The 25821-nt window shown below is 44.4% G+C and overlaps 2 protein-coding genes across 2 annotated transcripts in view; one reads left to right on the plus strand and one right to left on the minus strand.

Moving 5' to 3' along the window:
• The first annotated feature begins 138 nt into the window (after nt 1-138).
• On the plus strand, nt 139-18940 carry LOC311108023 (CCAAT/enhancer-binding protein zeta-like). Its single transcript, XM_084150660.1, has 17 exons — nt 139-410; nt 797-2322; nt 2492-2723; nt 4290-4377; nt 11263-11354; nt 11587-11640; nt 11817-11919; nt 13488-13556; nt 13645-13711; nt 13901-14007; nt 14225-14291; nt 14577-14767; nt 14929-14955; nt 15074-15175; nt 15273-15334; nt 15484-15565; nt 18048-18940. Exons 1-17 carry the CDS (start codon nt 234-236, stop codon nt 18209-18211), a joined length of 3210 nt encoding a protein of 1069 aa, XP_084006786.1. The 5' UTR covers nt 139-233; the 3' UTR covers nt 18212-18940.
• Nucleotides 15682-25821, minus strand: part of LOC311108024 (protein CEBPZOS-like) — a 20620-nt gene continuing 10480 nt past the window's right edge. The window contains exons 2-5 of the mRNA XM_084150661.1: nt 18942-19059; nt 18799-18843; nt 18262-18345; nt 15682-18112 (exon numbers count right to left, since the gene is read on the minus strand). Of these exons, the coding sequence (XP_084006787.1) occupies nt 18266-18345; nt 18799-18843; nt 18942-19059 (243 nt within the window). The 3' untranslated portion in view covers nt 15682-18112; nt 18262-18265. The remainder of the gene's footprint in view (nt 18113-18261; nt 18346-18798; nt 18844-18941; nt 19060-25821) is intronic.

Genomic DNA, 25821 nt, shown 5'->3' on the forward strand with positions numbered 1-25821 from the left:
GTGAACGTTGAACTTTAAGTCAAACAGTCCTGTTCGATACATACACATCTCAAATAAACACCTGACATTTCTTACGAATATAATTATTCCGTTTAATATTAAAATAGCTAATATTGTTCTGAAGTTTACTGAATATAGACATCACAAGGATTTTCTTTCAACAGACAGTAGTAAGGCAGTTACCGTACATTGTTGTTCCAGGTCCTGTCGTATTTCTACCCGCTGATGTCAGCATGGCACCGAAAGGAAAGGAACGTAAGGTAGTAGGCAAAACAAATTATGTTAATGTAAAGGACGAGTTTGAAAATGACAACGATGAAGGAGATGATGATGAAAAAGAAGAAATGAATGGTCCTCAACCGGACGACGAATTTAATTTGGACGAGGTTTTACGTTTGGGTGGAACTCGAGTAAGTATCTGAGGCTAGCAGCCAACGACCAATTTAGCCTCCTGCTAACGTTAGCAGTAAACCACAACTGCGACTTCTGTGTAAACACGTGGCTTTTTCTCCCAAAATGTTGCATAAACAATTGTTTCAATGATTGATAAACTATATTTGATCGAATAAAACATCGTGCTATGCTTTATCTAGCACTGTCAGGTCAGTTATTGATGTTAGCTAGCTACTTAACGTTACCACAGACAAAAGGGGTTAGTTATGAATATCTTTGACGTTACTGCATTATAGCTGCTAGCAAGTAGCTAGCTAGCTAGTTAGACTTAGTCATGTTCACAGACAAGTCATGACTGTAAAATCACCTGTTTTCTCATGGCTTTCTTCTTGTCCCGATGTAGGCTGACTTTGCCCTGCTTGCCAGCATCAACGACGAGAACGAGCTGGTCGATGGTGGAAAGAAAGGAGCCATTGATGACCTGGAACCTGGCGAGTTGGAGAAGTTCATCGCCAAGCTAGGCATCCGCTCATACAAAGACCAACAGATTGTCCCAGATGAGCATACAGAGGAAGAGAAGGCAGAGGCCAGCCAAAAGGAAAGCAAAAAGGCTGATGCCAAGAAAGCTAAGTCGGATGAACAGAAACCCAAGCCAGAGCATAAAGGCAAGGACCAGCCTACTACATCTACAGTGGAGACGAAGAATAAGAAAAATAAAGAGACAGCAAAAACCAGCGTCTCAGCCACTGGAAAGAAAGCTAAACTAAATGCCAACGTGTTTGAGTTTCAGCCGAGGCAGCTGCTGCTGATCAAACCAGGTGGCAAGTGGTTTGACCTGGAGTACACCGCAGAAGGTACCTCTGACGCACAGGATGAGTCTCTGATCTCCCAGTACAAAGCCCTGGCTATCAAGCTGTTTGAGGCTGAGACTGGGCTCTACAAGAGCAAGAAGAACATGCAGAAGGGGGCCAACTCAGCCTGGATGAAGAATGTGGTCTCAGCAGGGACGCTGGCTGACAGAATGGCAGCCATGACCGTTCTGATCCAGGATGCCCCAGTACAGAGCATCGAGCACGTGGAGAACTTGGTCTCCATGGTGAAGAAGAAGGGCAGCCGCAGACAGGGTCTAATGGCCCTGGACACCCTCAGAGAGCTCTTCATGTCCGACCTGCTGCCTGAGAACCGCAAGCTCAAGACCTTCTCCCAGCATCCTTTTGACAAGCTGGAGCAGAAGGCGAGTGGGAATAAAGATGCGCGCGACCGCCGCCTCATTCTGTGGTACTTTGAGCACCTTCTGAAGCTCCACGTGGCTGAGTTTGTGGTGGCCCTGGACGAGCTGGCCCACGACACGGTGGCAGCCACCAAGGCCAAGTCTCTGGCCACGGCCCACGAGCTGCTGCTCAACCGGCCCGAGCAGGAGAGGGCACTGCTCATCCAGGTGGTCAACAAGCTGGGAGACCCCGAGTACAAGACTGCAGCCAAGGCCTCCTACCTGCTGGAGACCCTGCTGCACAAGCATCCCAACATGAAGGCGGTGGTGTGCAGCGAGGTGGAGCGCCTCATGTTCAGGCCCAACATCAACCTGAAGGCCCAGTACTACGCCGTGTGCTTCCTCAACCAGGTGCTGCTGAGCCATGACGAGGCCGAGCTGGCCAGCAAGCTCATCTCCATCTACTTCTCCTTCTTCCGAGCCTGCATCAAGAAGAAGGATGTGGAGTCCAAGATGCTGAGTGCCCTGCTGTCGGGCGTGAACAGGGCCTATCCGTATGCCAAGGCCGGGGACGAGAAGGTGAAGGAGCAGCTGGACACGCTGTTTAAAGTAGTTCACCTGGCCAAGTTCAACACGGCCGTCCAGGCTCTCATGCTGCTCTTCCAGGTGATGGATTCTCAGCAGATCGTTTCCGATCGCTACTATGTGGCTCTCTACAGGTAAACGTACTGGACTGGTTGACGGCTATGTTTTGCTCCCTTGTTTCTACACAGTTGTCTAATTTCTCCCCATAACTTTATACTATTTAGTCAGGGATGTTTTTTGCACTTTCTTAGTCAGTGTTACTGTAAACATGCCTGTAACTACAATTACCATTCTGGTTTACAGGAAACTCATGGACCCAGGTCTGTCTCTGTGCTCCAGGCAGAGTATGTTCCTCAACCTGCTGTATAAGTCTCTGAAGGCAGACATCGTCCTGCGGCGGGTGAAAGGCTTTGTGAAGAGGCTGCTGCAGGTCAGCTGTGAGCAGAACCCTACCTTCGCCTGCGGGGCTCTTTTCCTGGTGTCAGAGGTCATGAAGGCCAAACCAGGCCTCAAGCTGCTGCTGCAGGAGGGTGGGGTGAGGCAGAGCACCATGATTATAATAATGTTATATATATATATATGTATGTGTGTAATTACAGAGAGGGAAAAGTATTTGAACCCCTGCTGATTTTGTAAGTTTGCCCACTGACAAAGAAATGATCAGTCTATAATTTTAATGTTAGGTTTATTTGAACGGTGAGAGACAGAATAACAACAAAAAATTCCAGAAAAACGCATGTCAAAAATGTTATAAATTGATTTGCATTTTAATGAGGGAAATAAGTATTTGACCCCTCTCAATCAGAAAGATTTCTGGCTCCCAGGTGTCTTTTATACAGGTAACAAGCTGAGATTAGGAGGATCTTGTCAATGATCTCAAGGCAGCTGGGACCATAGTCACCAAGAAAACAATTGGTAACACACTACGCCGTGAAGGACTGAAATCCTGCAGCGCCCGCAAGGTCCCCCTGCTCAAGAAAGCACATATACATGCCCGTCTGAAGTTTGCCAATGAACATCTGAATGATTCAGAGGAGAACTGGGTGAAAGTGTTGTGGTCAGATGAGACCAAAATGGAGCTCTTTGGTATCAACTCAACTTGCCGTATTTGGAGAAGGAGGAATGCTGCCTATGACCCCAAGAACACCATCCCCATCGTTAAACATGGAGGTGGAAACATTATGCTTTGGGGGTGTTTTTCTGCTAAGGGGACAGGACAACTTCACCGCATCAAAGGGACGATGGACGGGGCCATGTACCGTCAAATCTTGGGTGAGAACCTCCTTCCCTCAGCCAGGGCATTGAAAATGGGTCGTGGATGGGTATTCCAGCATGACAATGACCCAAAACACACGGCCAAGGCAACAAAGGAGTGGCTCAAGAAGAAGCACATTAAGGTCCTGGAGTGGCCTAGCCAGTCTCCAGACCTTAATCCCATAGAAAATCTGTGGAGGGAGCTGAAGGTTCGAGTTGCCAAACGTCAGCCTCGAAATCTTAATGACTTGGAGAAGATCTGCAAAGAGGAGTGGGACAAAATCCCTCCTGAGATGTGTGCAAACCTGGTGGCCAACTACAAGAAACGTCTGACCTCTGTGATTGCCAACAAGGGTTTTGCCACCAAGTACTAAGTAATGTTTTGCAGAGGGGTCAAATACTTATTTCCCTCATTAAAATGCAAATCAATTTATAACATTTTTGACATGCGTTATTCTGGATTTTTTTGTTGTAATTCTGTCTCTCACTGTTCAAATAAACCTACCATTAAAATCATAGACTGATCATTTCTTTGTCAGTGGGCAAACGTACAAAATCAGCAGGGGATCAAATACTTTTTTCCCTCACTGTATAATAATAATAATACATGCCATTTAGCAGACGCTTTTATCCAAAGTGAATTTACAGTCTTGCATGCACACATTCTCGTATTGGTGGCCCTAGCGGGAATTGAACATAGGCCATGCTCAACCAACTGAGCCACACAGGACTGTTAGCATAAAGTCATAGTTATTTTCATATTGTGCAGTTACATAATGGAACACTATTCCACATTGTAATGATTTGTCATCGTGACTTGATCTCACATATTATGAACTGATTGCAGGATGGTGAGGAGGAGAATTTCAAAGATCTTAAGGAAGAGGAGGAGGAGGAGAGGTTTGTAGAATGGGTTCATCACCAAAACTTGGAAGGTGAGTTTTATTATTAAGACTTTCTTGACATTTATTTTCAACACACATTTTTGGGGAAACCGTACATCAAGATAGTTATAAATGCATTTACATATTTGTGTTGTAATGTAAGTATAAGATAAAGGCGAAAGAAACGCATCCCTATTTAGGCGAGATGCTGGCTGACGGCGTAAAACACTTGGAAAAGGAAAGAAAAGCCGCACACTCTAGGAGCTCAGATGAAATCATTTAATATCCTAATAACATTTACATTTACATTTTAGTCATTTAGCAGACGCTCTTATCCAGAGCGACTTACAGGAGCAATTAGGGTTAAGTGCCTTGCTCAAGGGCACATTTACGTCATTTAGCAGACGCTCTTATCCAGAGCGACTCACCAATTGGTGCGTTCACCCTATAGCCAGTGGGATAACCACTTTACAATTTTTGGGGGGGGGGGGGTAGAAGGATTACTTTATCCTATCCCAGGTATTCCTTAAAGAGGTGGGGTTTCAAATGCCTCCGGAAGGTGGTGAGTGACTCCGCTGTCCTGGCGTCGTGAGGGAGCTTGTTCCACCATTGGGGTGCCAGAGCAGCGAACAGTTTTGACTGGGCTGAGCGGGAACTATGCTTCCGCAGAGGAAGGGGAGCCAGCAGGCCAGAGGTGGATGAACGCAATGCCCTCGTTTGGGTGTAGGGACTGATCAGAGCCCGAAGGTACAGAGGTGCCGTTCCCCTCACTGCTCCATAGGCAAGCACCATGGTCTTGTAGCGGATGCGAGCTTCAACTGGAAGCCAGTGGAGTGTGCGGAGGAGGGGGGTGACGTGAGAGAACTTGGGAAGGTTGAACACCAGACGGGCTGCGGCATTCTGGATGAGTTGTAGGGGATTAATGGCACAGGCAGGGAGGCCAGCCAACAGCGAGTTGCAGTAGTCCAGACGGGAGATGACAAGTGCCTGGATTAGGACCTGTGCCGCTTCCTGTGTAAGGCAGGGTCGTACTCTCCGAATGTTGTAGAGCATGAACCTGCAGGAGCGGGTCACCGCCTTGATGTTGGCGGAGAACGACAGGGTGTTGTCCAGGGTCACGCCTAGGCTCTTCGCACTCTGGGAGGAGGACACAGCGGAGTTGTCAACCGTGATGGCGAGATCATGGAACGGGCAGTCCTTCCCCGGGAGGAAGAGCAGCTCCGTCTTGCCAGGGTTCAGCTTGAGGTGGTGATCCGTCATCCATACTGATATGTCTGCCAGACATGCAGAGATGCGATTCGCCACCTGGTTATCAGAAGGGGGAAAGGAGAAGATTAGTTGTGTATCGTCAGCGTAGCAATGATAGGAGAGGCCATGTGAGGATATGACAGAGCCAAGTGACTTGGTGTATAGGGAGAAAAGGAGAGGGCCTAGGACTGAGCCCTGGGGGACACCAGTGGTGAGAGCACGTGGTGCGGAGACAGCTTCTCGCCACGCCACTTGGTAGGAGCGACCGGTCAGGTAGGACGCAATCCAGGAGTGAGCCGCGCCGGAGATGCCCAGCTCGGAGAGGGTGGAGAGGAGGATCTGATGGTTCACAGTATCAAAGGCAGCAGACAGGTCTAGAAGGACAAGAGCAGAGGAGAGAGAGTTAGCTTTAGCAGTGCGGAGAGCCTCCGTGACACAGAGAAGAGCAGTCTCAGTTGAATGACCAGTCCTGAAACCTGACTGGTTTGGATCAAGAAGGTCATTCTGAGAGAGATAGCAAGAGAGTTGGCTAAAGACGGCACGCTCAATAGTTTTGGAAAGAAAAGAAAGAAGGGATACTGGTCTGTAGTTGTTGACATCAGTGGGATCGAGTGTTGGTTTCTTGAGAAGGGGAGCAACTCTCGCTCTCTTGAAGACGGAAGGGACATGGCCAGCGGTCAAGGATGAGTTGATCAGCGAGGTGAGGTAGGGGAGAAGGTCACCGGAGATGGTCTGGAGAAGAGAGGAGGGGATGGGGTCAAGCGGGCAGGTTGTTGGGCGGCCTGCAGTCACAAGTCGCAGGATTTTATCTGGAGAGAGAGGGGAAAAAGAAGTCAAAACATAGGGTAGGGCAGTGTGAGTAGGACCAGCAGTGTCATTAGACTTAACAAACGAGGATCGAATGTCGTCAACCTTCTTTTCGAAGTGGTTGACGAAGTCATCCACAGAGAGAGAGGAGGGGGGGGCGGGGGGGGGAGGATTCAGGAGGGAGGAAAATGTGGCAAAGAGCTTCCTAGGGTTAGAGGCAGATGCTTGGAATTTAGAGTGGTAGAAAGTGGCCTTAGCAGCAGAAACAGATGAAGAAAATGTAGAGAGGAGGGAGTGAAAAATAACCAACGTTTCGACAGACAAGCTGTCTTCATCAGGGTATAATGACAAACACTGCAGGTCACTAGTTTATATAGTGTCAAAGGACACACGCAGGTGTCTGTAATCATGGCCTAATAGCATTGGCCAATTCACAGATAAAAACAACATTCAAAAAACATGGGTAGCATATGATCATAGATACTTGGCTACATAGGCCCACAACATTTACAATGAATCGCAAAATCAGAAGAATGGCTTCAAATCAAAGTCTATGTTGAGACCGAAGGGAGCAAGGGTCTTTAAATTAAAGATCCAGGCAGCCTCTCGTTTTAACAATAAGTTGTCGAGGTCACCCCCTCTCCTAGGGAGGGTGACCTGTTCGATGCCGATATAACGTAGGGAAGAAATCGAGTGGTTCGCTTCCAAAAAGTGGGCAGCGACTGGGTATGTAGAGTTTTTGCACCTAATGGTGCTACGATGCTCCGAGATTCGTACTTTTAATTCGCGCTTTGTTTTACCCACATCATTTTTACCACAAGGACAAGTTATAAGATAAATAACTGCCTTAGTGGAGCACGTAATAACACCTTTGATTGGGATCTGTTTCCCTGTTTGGGGGTGTTTGAAGGATCTACATTTGCCATTGCATTGAGCGTAGCCGTTACACTTGTAGTTTCCATCCGGTAGAGGCGCAAATACAGTGGGGAAAAAAGTATTTAGTCAGCCACCAATTGTGCAAGTTCTCCCACTTAAAAAGATGAGAGAGGCCTGTAATTTTCATCATAGGTACACGTCAACTATGACAGACAAATTGAGAAAAAAATTCCAGAAAATCACATTGTAGGATTTTTTATGAATTTATTTGCAAATTATGGTGGAAAATAAGTATTTGGTCACCTACAAACAAGCAAGATTTCTGGCTCTCACAGACCTGTAACTTCTTCTTTAAGAGGCTCCTCTGTCCTCCACTCGTTACCTGTATTAATGGCACCTGTTTGAACTTGTTATCAGTATAAAAGACACCTGTCCACAACCTCAAACAGTCACACTCCAAACTCCACTATGGCCAAGACCAAAGAGCTGTCAAAGGACACCAGAAACAAAATTGTAGACCTGCACCATGCTGGGAAGACTGAATCTGCAATAGGTAAGCAGCTTGGTTTGAAGAAATCAACTGTGGGAGCAATTATTAGGAAATGGAAGACATACAAGACCACTGATAATCTCCCTCGATCTCGGGCTCCATGCAAGATCTCACCCCGTGGGGTCAAAATGATCACAAGAACGGTGAGCAAAAATCCCAGAACCACACGGGGGGACCTAGTGAATGGCCTGCAGAGAGCTGGGACCAAAGTAACAAAGCCTACCATCAGTAACACACTACGCCGCCAGGGACTCAAATCCTGCAGTGACAGACGTGTCCCCCTGATTAAGCCAGTACATGTCCAGGCCCGTCTGAAGTTTGCTAGAGTGCATTTGGATGATCCAGAAGAGGATTGGGAGAATGTCAAATGGTCAGATGAAACCAAAATAGAACTTTTTGGTAAAAACTCAACTCGTCGTGTTTGGAGGACAAAGAGTGCTGAGTTGCATCCAAAGAACACCATACCTACTGTGAAGCATGGGAGTGGAAACATCATGCTTTGGGGCTGTTTTTCTGCAAAGGGACCAGGACGACTGATCCGTGTAAAGGAAAGAATGAATGGGGCCATGTATCGTGAGATTTTGAGTGAAAACCTCCTTCCATCAGCAAGGGCATTGAAGATGAAACGTGGCTGGGTCTTTCAGCATGACAATGATCCCAAACACACCGCCCGGGCAACGAAGGAGTGGCTTCGTAATAAGCATTTCAAGGTCCTGGAGTGGCCTAGCCAGTCTCCAGATCTCAACCCCATAGAAAATCTTTGGAGGGAGTTGAAAGTCCGTGTTGCCCAGCGACAGCCCCAAAACATCACTGCTCTAGAGGAGATCTGCATGGAGGAATGGGCCAAAATATCAGCAACAGTGTGTGAAAACCTTGTGAAGACTTACAGAAAACGTTTGACCTGTGTCATTGCCAACAAAGGGTATATAACAAAGTATTGAGAAACTTTTGTTATTGACCAAATACTTATTTTCCACCATAATTTGCAAATAAATGTATTAAAAATCCTACAATGTGATTTTTATGGATTTTTTTTTCTCATTTTGTCTGTCATAGTTGACGTGTACCTATGATGAAAATTACAGGCCTCTCTCATCTTTTTAAGTGGGAGAACTTGCACAATTGGTGGCTGACTAAATACTTTTTTCCCCCACTGTAGACGTTGTGCAGGGGTATTTAGGGGTGGTAAATCAGAGTTTACCAATTGATCTCTGAGATTTCTGCCCCGCGAGAATACAACCAAGGGAGGGTCTGAAAACACATGACCAATACTGTCATTGGATTTTAGAATGTGCCATGTTTGTGAACGATTCCCTTAATTTGTTCAGAGCACTTTGAATAGCGTGTAGTTAGAACGCAAGAATGCTTCTTTTTGCGAGACTGTCCTTGAAAGAGATCAGGTCTCGATCTGTTTTGAATTTTCTCAATGGCAGTATTAATCTGACAATTTTTGTACCCCCTCTCCTTGAATTTTCTTTGCGTCTCAGTCATATTACGGTCGAAATCTGATTGTTTTTTACAAATTATTTTGATTCGACAGAATTGGCTGTAGGGCAAACTGTTTTTCAAGGGAAGCGGGTGACAACTATCAGCCCTCAACAAACTGTTACGATCAGTAGGTTTCCTGTAAAGATCAGTGTATAGAACATTATCTTCACACAAAATCAGAAGATCAAGGAAACTGATTTGACGTGTGTCAGATTGCATAGTAAATCTCAGGTGCTCAGAACAAGAGTTAAGAAAAGCATGGAATGCCTGGAGCTGTTTCGAATCACCCCTCCATAGAACAAAAATATCATCAATGTACCGTTTCCAAATAATAATGTTAGGCAAGAAAACATTTTTGAGAGGATTGAAAATGGACTGTTTCTCAATGTAACCCACATACAAATTAGCATAGTTAGGAGCCATAGGCGATCCCATAGCAGTACCCTTTGTCTGAATAAAGAAATAATTTAGAAACATGAAGTAGTTGTGTGTGAGTACTATTTCAGCCAATGTTATAATGCATGCACTGGAAGGTAGTTCATTAGGGTCACGTTGCAGAAGAAAATGTTCCATGGCTTCAATATCGCCCTCGTGTGGAATATTCGTGTATAACGACTCAACATCAAAAGTAACTAACAAGGTATTATCAGGGAGAGGATCAAGAGATTCAATAATAGAGATCATACTGCTGGTGTCCTTTACAAAGGAGGGGAGCTGTTCTGCGAGAGGTCTAATAAAAAAAGTCAACATAGGTCGATAAAGGGGCTGTTACTGCATCAATGCCTGCTACAATAGGGCGCCCTGGAGGTTTGGTAACATTCTTGTGTAATTTCGGCAAAGTATAGAAAGTAGCAATTTTAGGGTGTTGAATAGCCAAAAAATCGTGTTATTTTTTGGTGATTTGACCAGAACTTAAATACCCATCTAGGACAGAAAAGATAGTGTTCTTCTGAGTTTCTTGTAAAAGGTGTTGTCAAGCAGTTGTCTGTGACACTCATTTACATAAACTGTCCTATCCATGAGTACAACTGACTCACCCTTATCAGCATCAAAGCAAAGCTTGTTTTTCATCCTTGGGTAAATTTTGAAAAGATATGTACTCCTGTTTGTTCTTAAGGAGATTACCAACATATTTTTCAACGAGTCTGCAATATGTCTCAATAGAGTGATTGCGATTGGCTGGAGGTACAAAATAACTCTTACTTCTGAAAGAAGTCGGAGTATGTGCAGGTGAGCCACCTACATGTTCAGTTAAAATATCACGATTAGGGGAGCTGAAGTATTCCCTTAAACTGATGTTTCTAAACTTAAACATGTCTACATTAACATCGGAATTGTTGCACTGAGTTGTAGGCACAAAATATAACCCTTTATTAAGCAAGGAGACATGGACAGGACTCAATATCTTGCTTGATAAATTAAAGACACTCAGTCCCGTGGGTTCTGGGACCGTGTGAACGGCCCCCTCTGCCTCTGGTTGTCGTTTCTTCTTACCCCGTCGTGTACGGCATCTCGTCGGTACACGTGACCTCGGCCACCTCCGCGCTTCCCTCGGCCCAGTCTCTCGTTGGATAAAAACTGGCACTGGAAGCGGATGAGGCGCTGGTTGTAGAGCGTTGGTCAGACGGGAGTGGATAGAAGTTAGCGGCCCCCCTCCTGCGTCTGTCATGGAGAGGAGGAGCAGGACTTCTTTTGTCAGGGTTTCTCCAGAAGTAGACTTTGTCCTCGGCCTTGTCTTTTTTGTCTTGGTTGAATTTCTTGATTTTAAGCTCCTTTAATTCTATAGACAACTTGTCCTGGAGCGCTTGGTTAGTTTTAATCAATTCATTGAATATGCCATCATCATTAACAGCTCTTTGCAGAGCTGTGCGTAATGTAAGTATATAATCATGTTTTGGTTGTTACTCCTGCCTATTCAGTAGTCACCTTTCCCCCTCTTCATGCATACTCATTCTTCTGTTGTCCAGGTGGGAAGAGTATGGAGAGTATATACGACCCGCTACACAGAAACCCCCTTTTCTGTGGGGCTGACCACACCACCTTATGGGAGCTGCAACGGGTGTGCCTCACAACAATATTAGATGCATCCCCCAAATGGCCCTCTTTTCCCTATATAGTGCACTACTTTTAACCAGGGCCCATAAGGCTCTGGTCAAAAGTAGTGCACTATGTAGGGAATAGGGTGCCATTTGGGATGAGATAAATGTGTTATGGGCTTGCTTGAGAAACGGTACTGATAGGATAAACCACTTGTCGTTTCTGTTCTTCTTCCACACATCTTTCCCCCTCAGCTCTCTGCACATTTCCACCCCTCAGTGTCACTGTTTGCCAAGACAATCTTACAGGTAAGATTAACTTATTTTTTTTGCATTGAAAAACGTTGTGCTTATTACCAAAACATTTATACAAAGAAGTTGCCTGTATAACAATGGGCCCGGGTGGGTATCAGGGCTATCCCTCATACTACCGCTCAAGTCTTTCCGTGTTCATTCATCCCTTTCTCCCTGCATCATGTCCTCAGAGAGAGTTCATCAACTACACAGGAGACCCTCTCCAGGACTTCACTCTCAGCAAGTTCTTGGATCGCTTCGTCTTCAGGAATCCCAAACAACTGAAGGGCAAACGTAATACATCCAACATTATCATATACCTTTTTATCAGTACATAATGTGCGTTCCAAAAGGCACCCTATTCCCTATATAGTGCACTAGGTTCCAAAAGGCACCCTATTCCCTATAAAGCGCACTACTTTTGACCATGGCCCATAGGGGGTTCCTGGTCAAAAGCCAAGGACTATATAGGGAATAGGGTGCCATTTGGAACTTAGCCATACACTTTCTCAGACGTCACATTCTTAAGGCTGGTTGACAGTTGGTCTAGCAACATGTCTGTAGACAGTTGTCGCAGTGACATCATCTATTGTCGACTGACATCAAACTTGTTGTTATGAAGAAGTATAAACACAAAATGATAGCCTCTGCATGACATCAGCAGCCCGGTACGCCAAATAGCATACTTGCTCTATTTGAACACCAATAAACAAAAAAAATGAATTTAGTAAATGTCAACCTAGCTAGCAAACAATGTTTTGATTCGTTGCTAATTTGTTAGCTAGCTGGCTAGCCAGTTCAAATAATGACCAGAGTATAGCTGAACTTTAGCTACTTTAGCAACCCACCACAACATAATTATTTACAAGGTAATGATGGCGAGCTTACAGAAAACAGCTTACGGTTGTGAATGTGACAAAATATAAGTAGGTCATTCTATCAGAGAATGTTTAGAACTCCTGCGCCTTGTTGCTGTAGCAGCCCAGTAACCAAGACAACAAACGTTGCAACAGTCGCAGAGATTAACTTTTTTTATAATGTATGTGCAGCAAGGAAACAGACATTCCACCGGAGTATAAATTAAATGTCGTTTTGACCAGCGACCCTTGTCGCATTCTAATTCTCTACAGACATTACATTTACATTTACATTTTAGTCATTTAGCAGACGCTCTTAACCAGAGCGACTTACAGGAGCAATTAGGGTTAAGTGCCTTGCTCAAGGGCACATTAACGTCATTTAGCAGACGCTCTTAGCCAGAGCGACTCACAAATTGGTGCGTTCACCCTATAGCCAGTGGGATAACCACTTTACAATTTGGGGGGGGGGTTAGAAGGAATACTTTAGCCTATCCCAGGTATTCCTTAAAGAGGTGGGGTTTCAAATGTCTCCGGAAGGTGGTGAGTGACTCCGCTGTCCTGGCGTCGTGAGGGAGCTTGTTCCACCATTGGGGTGCCAGAGCAGCGAACAGTTTTGACTGGGCTGAGGGGGAGCTGTGCTTCCGCAGAGGAAGGGGAGCCAGCAGGCCAGAGGTGGATGAACGCAATGTCCTCGTTTGGGTGTAGGGACTGATCAGAGCCTGAAGGTACAGGGGTGCCGTTCCCCTCACTGCTCCAAAGGCAAGCACCATGGTCTTGTAGCGGATGCGAGCTTCAATTGGAAGCCAGTGGAGTGTGCGGAGGAGGGGGGTGACGTGAGAGAACTTGGGAAGGTTGAACACCAGACGGGCTGCGGCATTCTTAAGGCTGTTGTTAGACCAAATATAAACCGCCCTTTAGTCAACTGGTCTCAGTTCCCTAATCAATTATCCACACTGTCTGTCTTTCATCTTTGTTGAAACTGTTTTAATCTCAATCCTTCAGAGAATACAGATGCTACAGTGATGCAGCCCAAACAGAAGCTGGCTATGAACAACATCCACAATTTACCTGGTGAGTGTGTTTTTGAGTCATTATGAAGAATGATAAGGGGGTCCCTTTATTGAGCAAAGTAAGGAAAGTTTTAATTTTTTTCTCTCAGTGAACTGTGAGGAGTTCCTGTCCAATGAGGAGAGTCAGATTCCTGTGGATGAGGTCTTCTTCTATCGGTGAGTAATAATGGTTTTATAGACAGTCCTCCTCCTGAGTAACACATTGTCAGATGTTTAATTTTTTTGCGAATAAGGCAGCAAAGAAAATGATGCCCCTTGAATCTGTTTTTGGTTTATTGTTTGAGTGATCAAAGTTCTGGACCGTCATCAAAAACCCTATTTTGCCCTGTGGGTTTCCCACGCTAGGTTCTTCAAGAAACGAGAGGCGGAGAAGGCGCTGCGTCGGCCACGAGGAGATGGCGATAACGAGAGTGTGGAGGATGTGGACGATGATGAGTTTGAGAAGCTGCTCGGTAAGCTGAAGGACTCTGCCCACAGTCACCAATAGAAAATGTATTGTTATTGGTTAAAATGCAGGAAATGGGCCACTATGTCAGACTAGAGGCTCAGACTCTGCTCCTGGTTGCTTTCTCACCCTCCGCTCAAGGACTCTGAAATGTTATTGGTCGAAATGCAGGAAATGGATCAATATCAGACTTCAGACTCATCTTTGGTTTTCTTCCTATCCAGATACATATGAGGGAGACAGTTATTTCACAGACTTGCCAGTTGATGAAACAGACCTGGACTTTGCAGGGTAAGTACAGTTTTAATATTGCTTTGCATTCAGATATCACCAAGTGATTCATTTGTACACCTATGTGGTACCGTGTGGCTCAGTAGGTAGAGCATGGCGCTTGCAACGCCAGGGTTGTGGGTTTGATTCCCAACGGGGACATTACACATTTTTTTTTTTTTTATGTATGCACTCACTACTGTAAGTCGCTCTGGATAAGTGCCTCTGCTAAAGGACTAAAATGTATCAAACATTACATTGAAATTATTTTCAATGATATATCTAACAGTTTGTGTGTGTGTGCAGCAATATAAAGATACAATCTAAGAAGGGGAAGAAGGGTGGAGAGGATGACTCTGATTCAGACCTGGATGATGACCTGGATGATGAGGAGGTGTCCCTAGGCAGTATGGATGAGGAGGACTTTGGAGATGAACTAGAGGAGGAGGGAGGGGCTTTCATGGACACCGTTGGGGAGGATGATGACGACGAGGAAGGTATTATGTCCCAATGTATCTCTCCTTCCTCCCAAAGTGTGCACTTGTTCACTTCCCTTCACTATTTTGAAATTAAATGACTGGTTTAATAATATGGTGGAAACTCCCACTAGCCCACGCCTCCACAGGTTCACACTTGACTCTAATTTCTTGTCTTTCAGTTCCAGAACTTGATGATGACATTTCTGGTAAGCAGATAGCCTTAAATTAACTTTAAAATTCATTTAAAAAGGGCATCATTAATTGTGAATGTTATTAATGTATAAAAAGGTTGACTCTTATCAAATATATTGTTTTCCCTTCAAGATTCAGATGATAAGATGGAGGTTCCACACATGACTCTAGGTTCTAAAAAGAGCAAGGGCAAGAGGAAGGCATCAGAGGATCTTGACTTCAGTGGTTCTTTAGGTTAGTAGCTGGGCCTCTGTTTGTACTATTAAACTGCTCAGAATCTCATTCAGGAGTGTAGAATCTTATCTGACATGTTGAAATTCTTTCATTGTAGGTTCCAAACCGGGGAAAAGAAAGACAGGAAAGGACACAGCCATGTTTGCATCTGCTGAAGAGGTGAGATGGTCACGCCTATCATATTTCTCACAATGTTAAGTTGGTGTGCTGATGGCTATCCTATCCATCCGTTTGTTGAAGAGTTAGTTTATTGGATGAAACTAAAGGATATTATCACTGTTAATGCTAAATGCTTTCGTTTTTTACAGTTTGGGTATATGTTGGATGAAAATGCTGGCTCTAAGTTTGACAACACCGGCATGAATGCTATGGCCAACAAAGACAAAGCAGGTAAGCCTTGGCTTCAATATAGTCAATCAACCTATTGAGTATATCCATGTCCTGTTTTCCTATTGTGTACCACACTTAGTGCCACCTAACAGGAAAAAAAAACAGACACGGGCCAATTCATATAAATGACTTTACTCAGTTGGCTAGACAGTAGAGGAAACCCACAGCATATTCCCCTTGGAGAGAGTCAGTATCTTCACAGCAGTTTGGAGCACAATAGGGATGCACATTTCGGTCCATTTTGTTGCAGATTTAACCTACCCTCATTAACTGGTCAACAAACTGTACAAAACAATTCTAAACTGTAATATGACGTGACAAATAGAAAATACTATGCATGCATACAAGGAACATACTTTTTTATGAAGCGCTTAATGAAAACATGCAACAATAGCAAGCCTATTGTCTTACAGTCAAAAGGCTATAGCCTATTATTGACCGTGCAACTATTTTAATGAAGCAGCTAATACAATTATTTTCAGACATTTGTCAAAATGCAATTTGCTGGAAAATACTGCTCTAAACAGCACACCTAATGCAAGCGGTTCCATACTAAACTCTCCATTAGAAACTTAAAGGGAGAATCTAATAGCAACAACTAGGATGGGTTGCTAATATGACTGGGATTGTGCCTTTGGCTTCTTGACAACGAAAGAAAGTTGATATGAAAACCAATAGAACAGAGAAATGCTGGGTAATTTATAAAATAATTGCCTCCACATTTCTATTAGATTTTGGCTAGGCTACTTTTAAGGTAAGACATTCCTCATTATTTGAAGTAAAGTAAAACGATCAGGTTTCAAACAATTACTGCCTCAAGCTCACAATGTAAAGTGATGAGTGACATGCTGATAGCCTATGCACTCGAAGGGTGAATGGGAGACGTGCTTTAATTACGAGTTGATTGAGAAATAAACATAGCAGCTCTTTTTTTAAATCGTGGCCATCAAAACAGTTAACACACGATTGCATTTAGAATTATTTCTTGCACTATGACTGGGCATATAAAAGCACGTTTCACTCCAGTACCAGCTTTTTGAGGACCTGCTCTGCACTGTCTGACAGGTGATGGGCCATTCCGCTCCTAAATCTAGGTTCTGACAGGTGATAGGCCATTCCGCTCCTAAAACTAGGCTCTGACAGGTGATAGGCCATTCCGCTCCTAAATCTAGGTTCTGACAGGTGATAGGCCATTCCGCTCCTAAATCTAGGTTCTGACAGGTGATAGGCCATTCCGCTCCTAAAACTAGGCTCTGACAGGTGATAGGCCATTCCGCTCCTAAAACTAGGCTCTGACAGGTGATGGGCCATTCCGCTCCTAAATCTAGGCTCTGACAGGTGATAGGCCATTCCGCTCCTAAATCTAGGTTCTGACAGGTGATAGGCCATTCCGCTCCTAAATCTAGGTTCTGACAGGTGATAGGCCATTCCGCTCCTAAAACTAGGCTCTGACAGGTGATAGGCCATTCCGCTCCTAAAACTAGGCTCTGACAGGTGATGGGCCATTCCGCTCCTAAATCTAGGCTCTGACAGGTGATAGGCCATTCCGCTCCTAAAACTAGGTTCTGACAGGTGATAGGCCATTCCGCTCCTAAAACTAGGTTCTGACAGGTGATAGGCCATTCCGCTCCTAAAACTAGGTTCTGACAGGTGATAGGCCATTCCGCTCCTAAATCTAGGTTCTGACAGGTGATAGGCCATTCCGCTCCTAAAACTAGGTTCTGACAGGTGATAGGCCATTCCGCTCCTAAAACTAGGCTCTGACAGGTGATGGGCCATTCCGCTCCTAAATCTAGGCTCTGACAGGTGATAGGCCATTCCGCTCCTAAAACTAGGCTCTGACAGGTGATGGGCCATTCCGCTCCTAAATCTAGGCTCTGACAGGTGATAGGCCATTCCTCTCCTCAAACTAGGCTCTGTGTGGGTGTGATAAATAAGATACATGACGACTAATAAATACACACGTGGCAATTTAATTTCACCAAATAATGCAGATTAACCTATAGATTGATGAGCATGACCGGTCAAATGTATTTTCGTTGGCTAACCGATTAACCTTTAACCCCCTATAGCACACCCAGTCATACTCTAGCAGGCCTTTTAAAGTCGCACAGAATAGACTATATTCTCTCAAGCATTATCGATCTAAAGCAGTGGTTCTCAATCCTGGTCCTGGGGACCAAAAGGGGTGCACATTTTTGTTTTTGCCCTAGAGCTACACACCTGATTCAAATTGTCAACTCAGCAGGCTTTGATTATTTGAATCAGGTGTGTAGTGCTAGGGCAAAAACAAAAATGTGCACCCCTTTGGGTCCCTAGGACCAGGATTGAGAACCACAGATCTAAAGGTAACCCTAAGATAACAACTGGGCACATTTCGAATGAAGCAGGTTGTTGAATACAGATGATGAACTAACTTCAGTAGAGGGTGCAGTCTGTCTGTGGCTTTTGCTCATTGCTCTTCTGTCTTCTCTTCCTCCAGGTGTCAGGCAGCTCAAGTGGGAAGCCCAGAGGGACGACTGGGTCCGAGGCAGAGACGTCAAGACCCTACGGAAGAAGAAGGCCATGTTTAATAAGAAGAAACAGTTTGGAAAGCCCCAGTTTGGCAAACCAAGGGCTGGCAAAAGTACTTTAAAGAAGAAGTAATAATTTCTGGACTTCTCTGGACCTAAGATTACTTATGTTTGTGTTCACACGCCTCTATGCCTTCTTGGACCAATCTTCAAGGTCTTTCTCTCGAATCCCATAAACCCCTGCATATTCGTTGGACTTGTAATAAACTGGAAAGAGAAAGTGATGGTGTCACACTCAGGATTCAACACATTTAATCACATTATGGTTCAGTTGGCTACATGCCCACTGCAGCAAAATGTTTTGCAACTATGTCTACTAATGAACACACCGGTGTATTGCCTCAATCTAACCCGTTGCCAGTTCCAGGTTTGTACTACCAATCATTGGAGAAGCTACTAAATGCCTGTGTGAAATGTGTTTACATTTACATGTGTTCTCTGTATAGCTATTTTGACTCTTCTGTATTTTATATAGGTTTATACAAGAAATACAAAATGAAAACAGCATACAAGGAGATAATGTCTGGTTTGCAGTAATTGTTGTAACTGTAGGGGTAAACCTTTTTTTTTATCAATTGGGGCTGATTTCATTGCTGTGCAGTTTGGACTTGAGGATCAATTTCTCCAGTTTGTATATTTTGAACTGTCTACAGCCCTTACCTTCCAGTACAGAGGGAAGCATGTTGTTCATACTGTTCCTGAAATCTAAAACAAAAAACGGAACATTTTGTTAAAAAGGTGTACATAGCCCAAGGTAGAGTCAGTGTACATGACGTCCTTTCTATATAAAATGTAAATAATACCTTGACTTGTGTTCATCTTGTAAAAAAGACCATAAGCACCCAGCACACCTGCCACTTCAAGTAGTACTACTCCTTTGAACAGTCTCTTTGCTAACGGTGCGAATGGTTTGGGGGCCATCTAGGAAAGACGGAGGCTTTGGTAAGATTCACTTTCAATGGAGTCCGCAATGCATTCAATCTAAATTCGCAGACAGCTATTCATTTCAGCAGAGAAGGCGAGTACGCACTGACAACTCAATACCTTTTAGTACACATATCATAAAACATTAAATGCACGTTGTATTACAAATTAACTAGGTTATAACATCGTTATGTGATACTAACCTACCTTGCATGCCCTTGTATAATTTTACTTCCTGAGTGCAGTACGGAAACTCAGGTGAGACATACAGGGCGGTGTGAAAAGCATTTATCCTAGCACTGTGCCCTGCTACTGCGAGAACTCACCACAAGGGTTCACTGTACTCAAGATGAAAACAGGCAGGGAAAATACATCTATTTCATTTGGTTCTTAAAATTAACATGAATGATTGGGGGATAAAATTCAATATACACAGAAAATACTGATGTAATTTATTCAGTCTATTTCCATATCACCATAGGATCATCTGGCTCCTCAGAGCAAAGATGTCCTAGTCGGACCAGTCCTAATTAGGTACTGGCATTTGTATGTACTGTTTCTTATTAAGTAAAAGGCTTTATTTTATTTTATTGTGTAGCAGTTCATTCAATTGGGGAGGCATGGTGGGGTGAAACGGGGGCATGAGTGAAAAAGTTTGGGAAGCGCTGTCCTAGTACGAAGAAACAAGACATCTCCAAGTACATTTCTATGGAGGAGAGAGGATCTTCTTTCACGAGGAAGGTGAGAGACCACCTAGGCAGCTGCACTCACAGATAGATGAATCTATATGCTTCTAAATATGAATGCCATATATGCATTTATTGTATGACTGTTTAGTATTATGCACTATTAAGTGAAATGTTGGTCCCACTTTAAACAAAGTACAACTTATAAAGAAAGGCTTTATATAGCATACATAAAGCCTCCATTAGCACTACATAAATGCATCACAAATCATCTATAAGCTTGTGTCATACTCTATAAATGGTGTATAAAGAGTGACATTACATTTCCACGGTAGGGTGAATTGCCAAATGTGAGGTAATGCACTATGTACAGGTGACTGCCAAACTAAAGGAAACACTTCAGTAAATGAGGTATACAAAGTGTATGGAAATCAGGTACTTCCACACAGGTGTGGTTTCTAATTAAGCAGTTAATATCCCATCATGCTTAGAGTCATGTATAAAAATGCCCAGTTACCCATTATTTTGGCTACCATGCATGACTAGAAGAAGAGATCTCAGTAACTTATTGAAAGAGCGGTCTCAAAGAAGCATAGGGGATTTAAAGGGTGTGTGTGTCTGTCTCAGTCACCAGATCTCAACCCAATTGAACACTTATGAGAGATTCTGGAGCGGCACCTGAGACAGCGTTTTCCACCACCATCAACAAAACACCAAATTAAAGAATTTCTCATCGAAGAATGGTTTCGCATCCCTCCGATAGAGTTCCAGACACTTGTAGAATCTATGCCAAGTCGCATTGAAGCTGTTCTGGCAGCTCGTGGTGGCTCAATGCCCTATTAAGACAATTTATGTTGGTGTTTCCTTTATTTTAAACCAAGATGGCGTAGCAGCGCGGTCATGTATTCTGTTGTGTCCTCGTGTAAATAGCCTGTCTTTTTTTCGTATATATTTCTCTATCTCACTTTCCATCCTTTAACTAAATATACCTTCCTGCAACCCGCCTCACCCAATGTGGAACGGATTCTATTATTTATTTATTTTTATCAAGAACCTACGGCTGAAACTAGCCAGCTAGCCAGCTAACTAGCTACTTGCTATTAGCCACCGTTAGCGGTCTTCACCACTGTCCGTGGCCTGCACTACCTACCAGCCAGCTCTAGCCTGGACAATTATCGGCCAGTCTGCACAGCATGATATTGACCAAGAGCATATCGGATTTTCTGCCGGAATCACTGAATCACTGGACCTTAACACGGGATCATCGCAACTAGCTAGCTGCAACCGAATGGCTGTTGTTGGCTAATCACCACTGTCCCAACGCACCAGTTAGCCTTGAGCTAGCCTCGAGCCAGGCCCATCTCCCGGCTATCTATCTCTGTCAACCGGACGGAACGTCCTAGTGTCGACACGGAGCCCCGCCGATCCATCACGACTGGTCTGCCGACGTAATTGTCTGATGTGGTTTCAACCGGCTTCCCGTTGCGACAACCAAGAAGATCCATCTGCTAGCCCCGGCCCGCTAGCACGCGCAATCAACAGCCGTGCCTCCTGCTCGCCTGTGCTGTAGTAGCCTACAAACTGCTCCCGGACTTACCTATTGCTGTTCACTGGACCTTATAATCACTCAGCTACACAGCTGATGCCTGCTGGACTGTTCTTTTACACGGTACCCCATCCTGTTTATCTGTTTAGCCTCAGCCCAAACTTTCGTCGCCATTACCAGTTGTTGTCTTAGCCCTCTCGAATAACTCCTGTGATTGCGTTATGCCTCTCTCCCATGTCAATATGCCTAGCCTATTGCTGTTTGGGTTAGTTCTTATTGTACTATTTCACTGTAGAGCCCCTAGTCCCGCTCAACCTGCCTCAGATAGCTCCTTTGTCCCACCCCCCATACACGCGGAGACCGGCTCAATCGGTACCTCCAGTGATGCTATCTCTTTCATCGTTACCCAATGCTTAGGTGTACCTCCACTGTACTCATATCCTTCCATATCCTTGTCTGTACATAATGCCCTGAATCTATTCTACAACGCCCGGAAATCTGCCCCTTTTATTCTCTGTACCCAATGCACTAGAAGACCAGTTCTTAAAGCCTTTAGCCGTATCCTTATTCTATTCCTCCTCTGTTCCTCTGGTGATGTAGAGGTTAACCCAGGCCCTGTAGCCTCCAGTATCACTCCTACTCCCCAGGTGCTATCATTTGTTGACTTCTGTAACCGTAAAAGCCTTGGTTTCTTGCATGTTAACATCAGAAGCCTCCTCCCAGAGTTTGAGTTATTCACTGCATTAGCACACTCTGCCAAACCTGATGTTCTAGCAGTGTCTGAATCCTGGCTTAGGAAGGCCACCAAAAATTCAGAAATGTCCATCCCTAACTACAACATCTTCTGTCTAGATAGAACTGCCGGAAGGGGGCGGAGTTGCAATCTACTGTAGAGATAGCCTGCAGAGCTCTATCATACTATCCAGGTCTGTGCCCAAACAGTTTGAGCTTCTACTTCTAAAAATCCACCTTTCCAGAAATAAGTCTGTCACTGTTGCCGCTTGCTACAGACCCATGACCCAGTTGTGCCCTGGACACCATATGTGAATTGCTTGCCCCCCATCTATCCTCAGAGTTCGTACTGCTTGGTGACCTAAACTGGGATATGCTTAACACCCCAGCCGTCCTACAATCTAAACTAGATGCCCTCAATCTCACACAAATTATCAAGGAACCTACCAGGTACAACCCTAAATCCGTAAACATGGGCACCCTCATAGATAGTCCCCTGTAGCTCAGTTGGTAGAGGATGGCGCTTGCAACGCCAGGGTTGTGGGTTCGTTTCCCACAGGGGGCCAGTATGAAAATGTATGCACTCACTAACTGTAAGTCGCTCTGGATAAGAGCGTCTGCTAAATGACTAAAATGTAAATGTAATATCATCCTGACTAATTTATCCTCTAAATACACCTCTGCTTTCTTCAACCAGGATCTCAGCGATCACTGCCTCATTGCCTGCATCCATAATGGGTCCGCGGTCAAACGACCACCCCTCATCACTGTCAAACGCTCCCTAAAACACTTCAGCGAGCAGGCCTTTCTAATTGACCTGGCCCGGGTATCCTGGATGGATATTGACCTCATTCCATCAGTAGAGGATGCCTGGATGTTCTTCAAAAGTAATAATAATATGACATTTAGTAGATGCTTTTATCCAAAGCGACTTACAGTCATGCGTGCATAAATTTTTTTGTGTATGGGTGGTCCCGGGGATCGAACCCACTACCTTGGCGTTACAAGTGCCGTGCTCTACCAGCTGAGCTACAGAGGACCACAAGTACTTTCCTCTCCATCTTAAATAAGCATGCCCCATTCAAAAAATTCAGAACTAAGAACAGATATAGCCCCTGGTTCACCCCAGACTTAACTGCCCTTGATCAGCACAAAAACATCCTGTGGCGTACTGCATTAGCATCGAACAGCCCCCGCGATATGCAACTTTTCAGGGGAGTCAGGAACCAATATACCCAATCAGTTAGGAAAGTAAAGGCTAGCTTTTTCAAATAGAAATTTGCATCCTGTAGCACTAACTCCAAAAAGTTTTGGGACACTGTAAAGTCCATGGAGAATAAGAGCACCTCCTCCCAGCTACCCACTGCACTGAGGCTAGGAAACACTGTCACCACCGATAAATCTACGATAATCGAGAATTTCAATAGGCATTTTGCTATGGCTGGCCATGCTTTCCACCTGGCTACCCCTACCCCGGCCACCAGCTCTGCACCCTCCGCTGCAACTTGCCCATGCACCAACCCCCCCCCGCTTCTCCTTCACCCAAATTCAGATAGCTGATATCCTGAAAAAGCTGCAAAATCTGGACCCCTACAAATCAGCTGGGCTAGACAATCTGGACCCTTTCTTTCTAAAATTAGCCGCCGAAATTGTCGCAACCCCTATTACTAGCCTGTTCAACCTCTCTTTCGTATCGTCTGAGATCCCCAGAGATTGGAAAGCTGCCACGGTCATCCCCCTCTTCAAAGGGGGTGACACTCTAGATCCAAACTGTTACAGACCTATATCCATCCTGCCCTGCCTTTCGAAAGTATTTGAAAGCAAAGTTAACAAACAGATCACCGACCATTTCGAATCCCACCGTACCTTCTCCGCTATGCAATCTGGTTTCCGAGCTGGTCATGGGTGCACCTCAGCCACGCTCAAGGTCCTAAATGATATAATAACCGCGATCGATAAAAGACAGTACTGTGCAGCCGTCTTCATCGACCTGGCCAAGACTTTTGACTCTGTCAATCACCGCATTCTTATTGGCAGACTAAATAGCCTTGGTTTCTCAAATGACTGCCTCGCCTGGTTCACCAACTACTTCTCAGATAGAGTTCAATGTGTCAAATCGGAGGGCCTGTTGTCTAGATCTCTGGCAGTCTCTATGGGGGTGCCACAGGGTTCAATTCTCAGGCCGACTCTATTCTCTGTGTATATCAATGATGTCACTCTTGCTGCTGGTGACTCTCAGATCCACCTCTACGCAGATGACACCATTTTGTATACATCCGGCCCTTCGTTGGACACTGTGTTAACAAACCTCCAAACAAGCTTCAATGCCATACAACACTCCTTCCATGGCCTCCAACTGCTCTTAAATGCTAGTAAAACTAAATGCATGCTCTTCAATCGAAAGCTGCTTGCACCCGCCCGCTCGACTAGAATCACTACTCTCGGCGGGTCTGACTTAGAATATGTCTACAAATACCTAGGTGTCTGGTTAGACCGTAAACTCTCCTTCCAGACTCACATTAAGCATCTCCAATCCAAAGTTAAATCTAGAATCGGCTTCCTATTTCGCAACAAAGCCTCCTTCACTCATTCTGCTAAACATGCCCTCGTAAAACTGACTATACTACCGATCCTTGACTTCGACGATGTCATTTACAATATAGCTTCCAACACTCTACTCAGCAAATTGGATGTAGTCTATCACAGTGCCATCCGTTTTGTCACCAAAGCCCCATATACTACCCACCATTGTGACCTGTACGCTCTCGTTGGCTGGCCCTCACTACATATTCGTCGCCAAACCCACTGGCTCCAGGTCATCTATAAATCACTTCTAGGCAAATCCCCGCCTTATCTTAGCTCATTGGTCACCATAGCAACACCCACCCGTAGTCTGTGCTCCAGCAGGTATATCTCACTGGTCATCCCCAAAGCCAACACCTCCTTTGGCTGCCATTCCTTCCAGTTCTCTGCTGCAAATGACTGGAACGAACTGCAAAAATCTCTGAAGCTGGAGACACTTATCTCCCTCACTAACTTTAGGCATCAGTTGTCAGAGCAGCTTATTGATCACTGCACCTGTACACAGCCATTCTGAAATTAGCCCACCCAACTACCTCATCCCCATATTGTTATTTACATTGTTATTTATTTTGCTAATTTGCACACCGGTATCTCTATTTGCACATCATCTTCTGCACATCTATCACTCCAGTGTTAATACTAAATTGTAATTATTTTGCACTATGGCCTATTTATTGCCTTACCTCCATACCTTACTACATTTGCACACACTGTATATAGATTTTCTATTGTGTTATTGACTGTGCGTTTTGTTTATTCCATATGTAACTCTGTATTGTTGTTGTTTTTATTGCACTGCTTTGCTTTATCTTGGCCAGGTCTCAGTTGTAAATGAGAACTTGTTCTCAACTGGTTTACCTGGTTAAATAAAGGTGAAATAAAAATATTTATATTTTTAAAAAAATTGGCAGTTACATGTAAATAGTGCATTATGTCACATTTGGCAATGACATACGCTTATAGATTATTTGTGAAGCATTTCTGTCGTGTTTATGAAGCCTTTATGTATGCTATATAAAGTCTTTATAAGTTGTACTTTGTTTAAAGTGGGACCGAAATGTTTAGAAGGCGATCTATAATCATACGGTCAAATAATGCTTTGGTCTAGCTCATGTAGGCAATATCAACATATAGACCAGTTGACCACAGATGAATAGGGTAGTTGTTAGTTATAAGTATCTTTGAGTTGAAATAGTCTGAAGGTGAATCCTC

The sequence above is a fragment of the Coregonus lavaretus genome, assembly GCF_964263955.1.
Source record: "Coregonus lavaretus genome assembly, chromosome: 33".
Lineage (NCBI taxonomy): Eukaryota > Metazoa > Chordata > Actinopteri > Salmoniformes > Salmonidae > Coregonus > Coregonus lavaretus.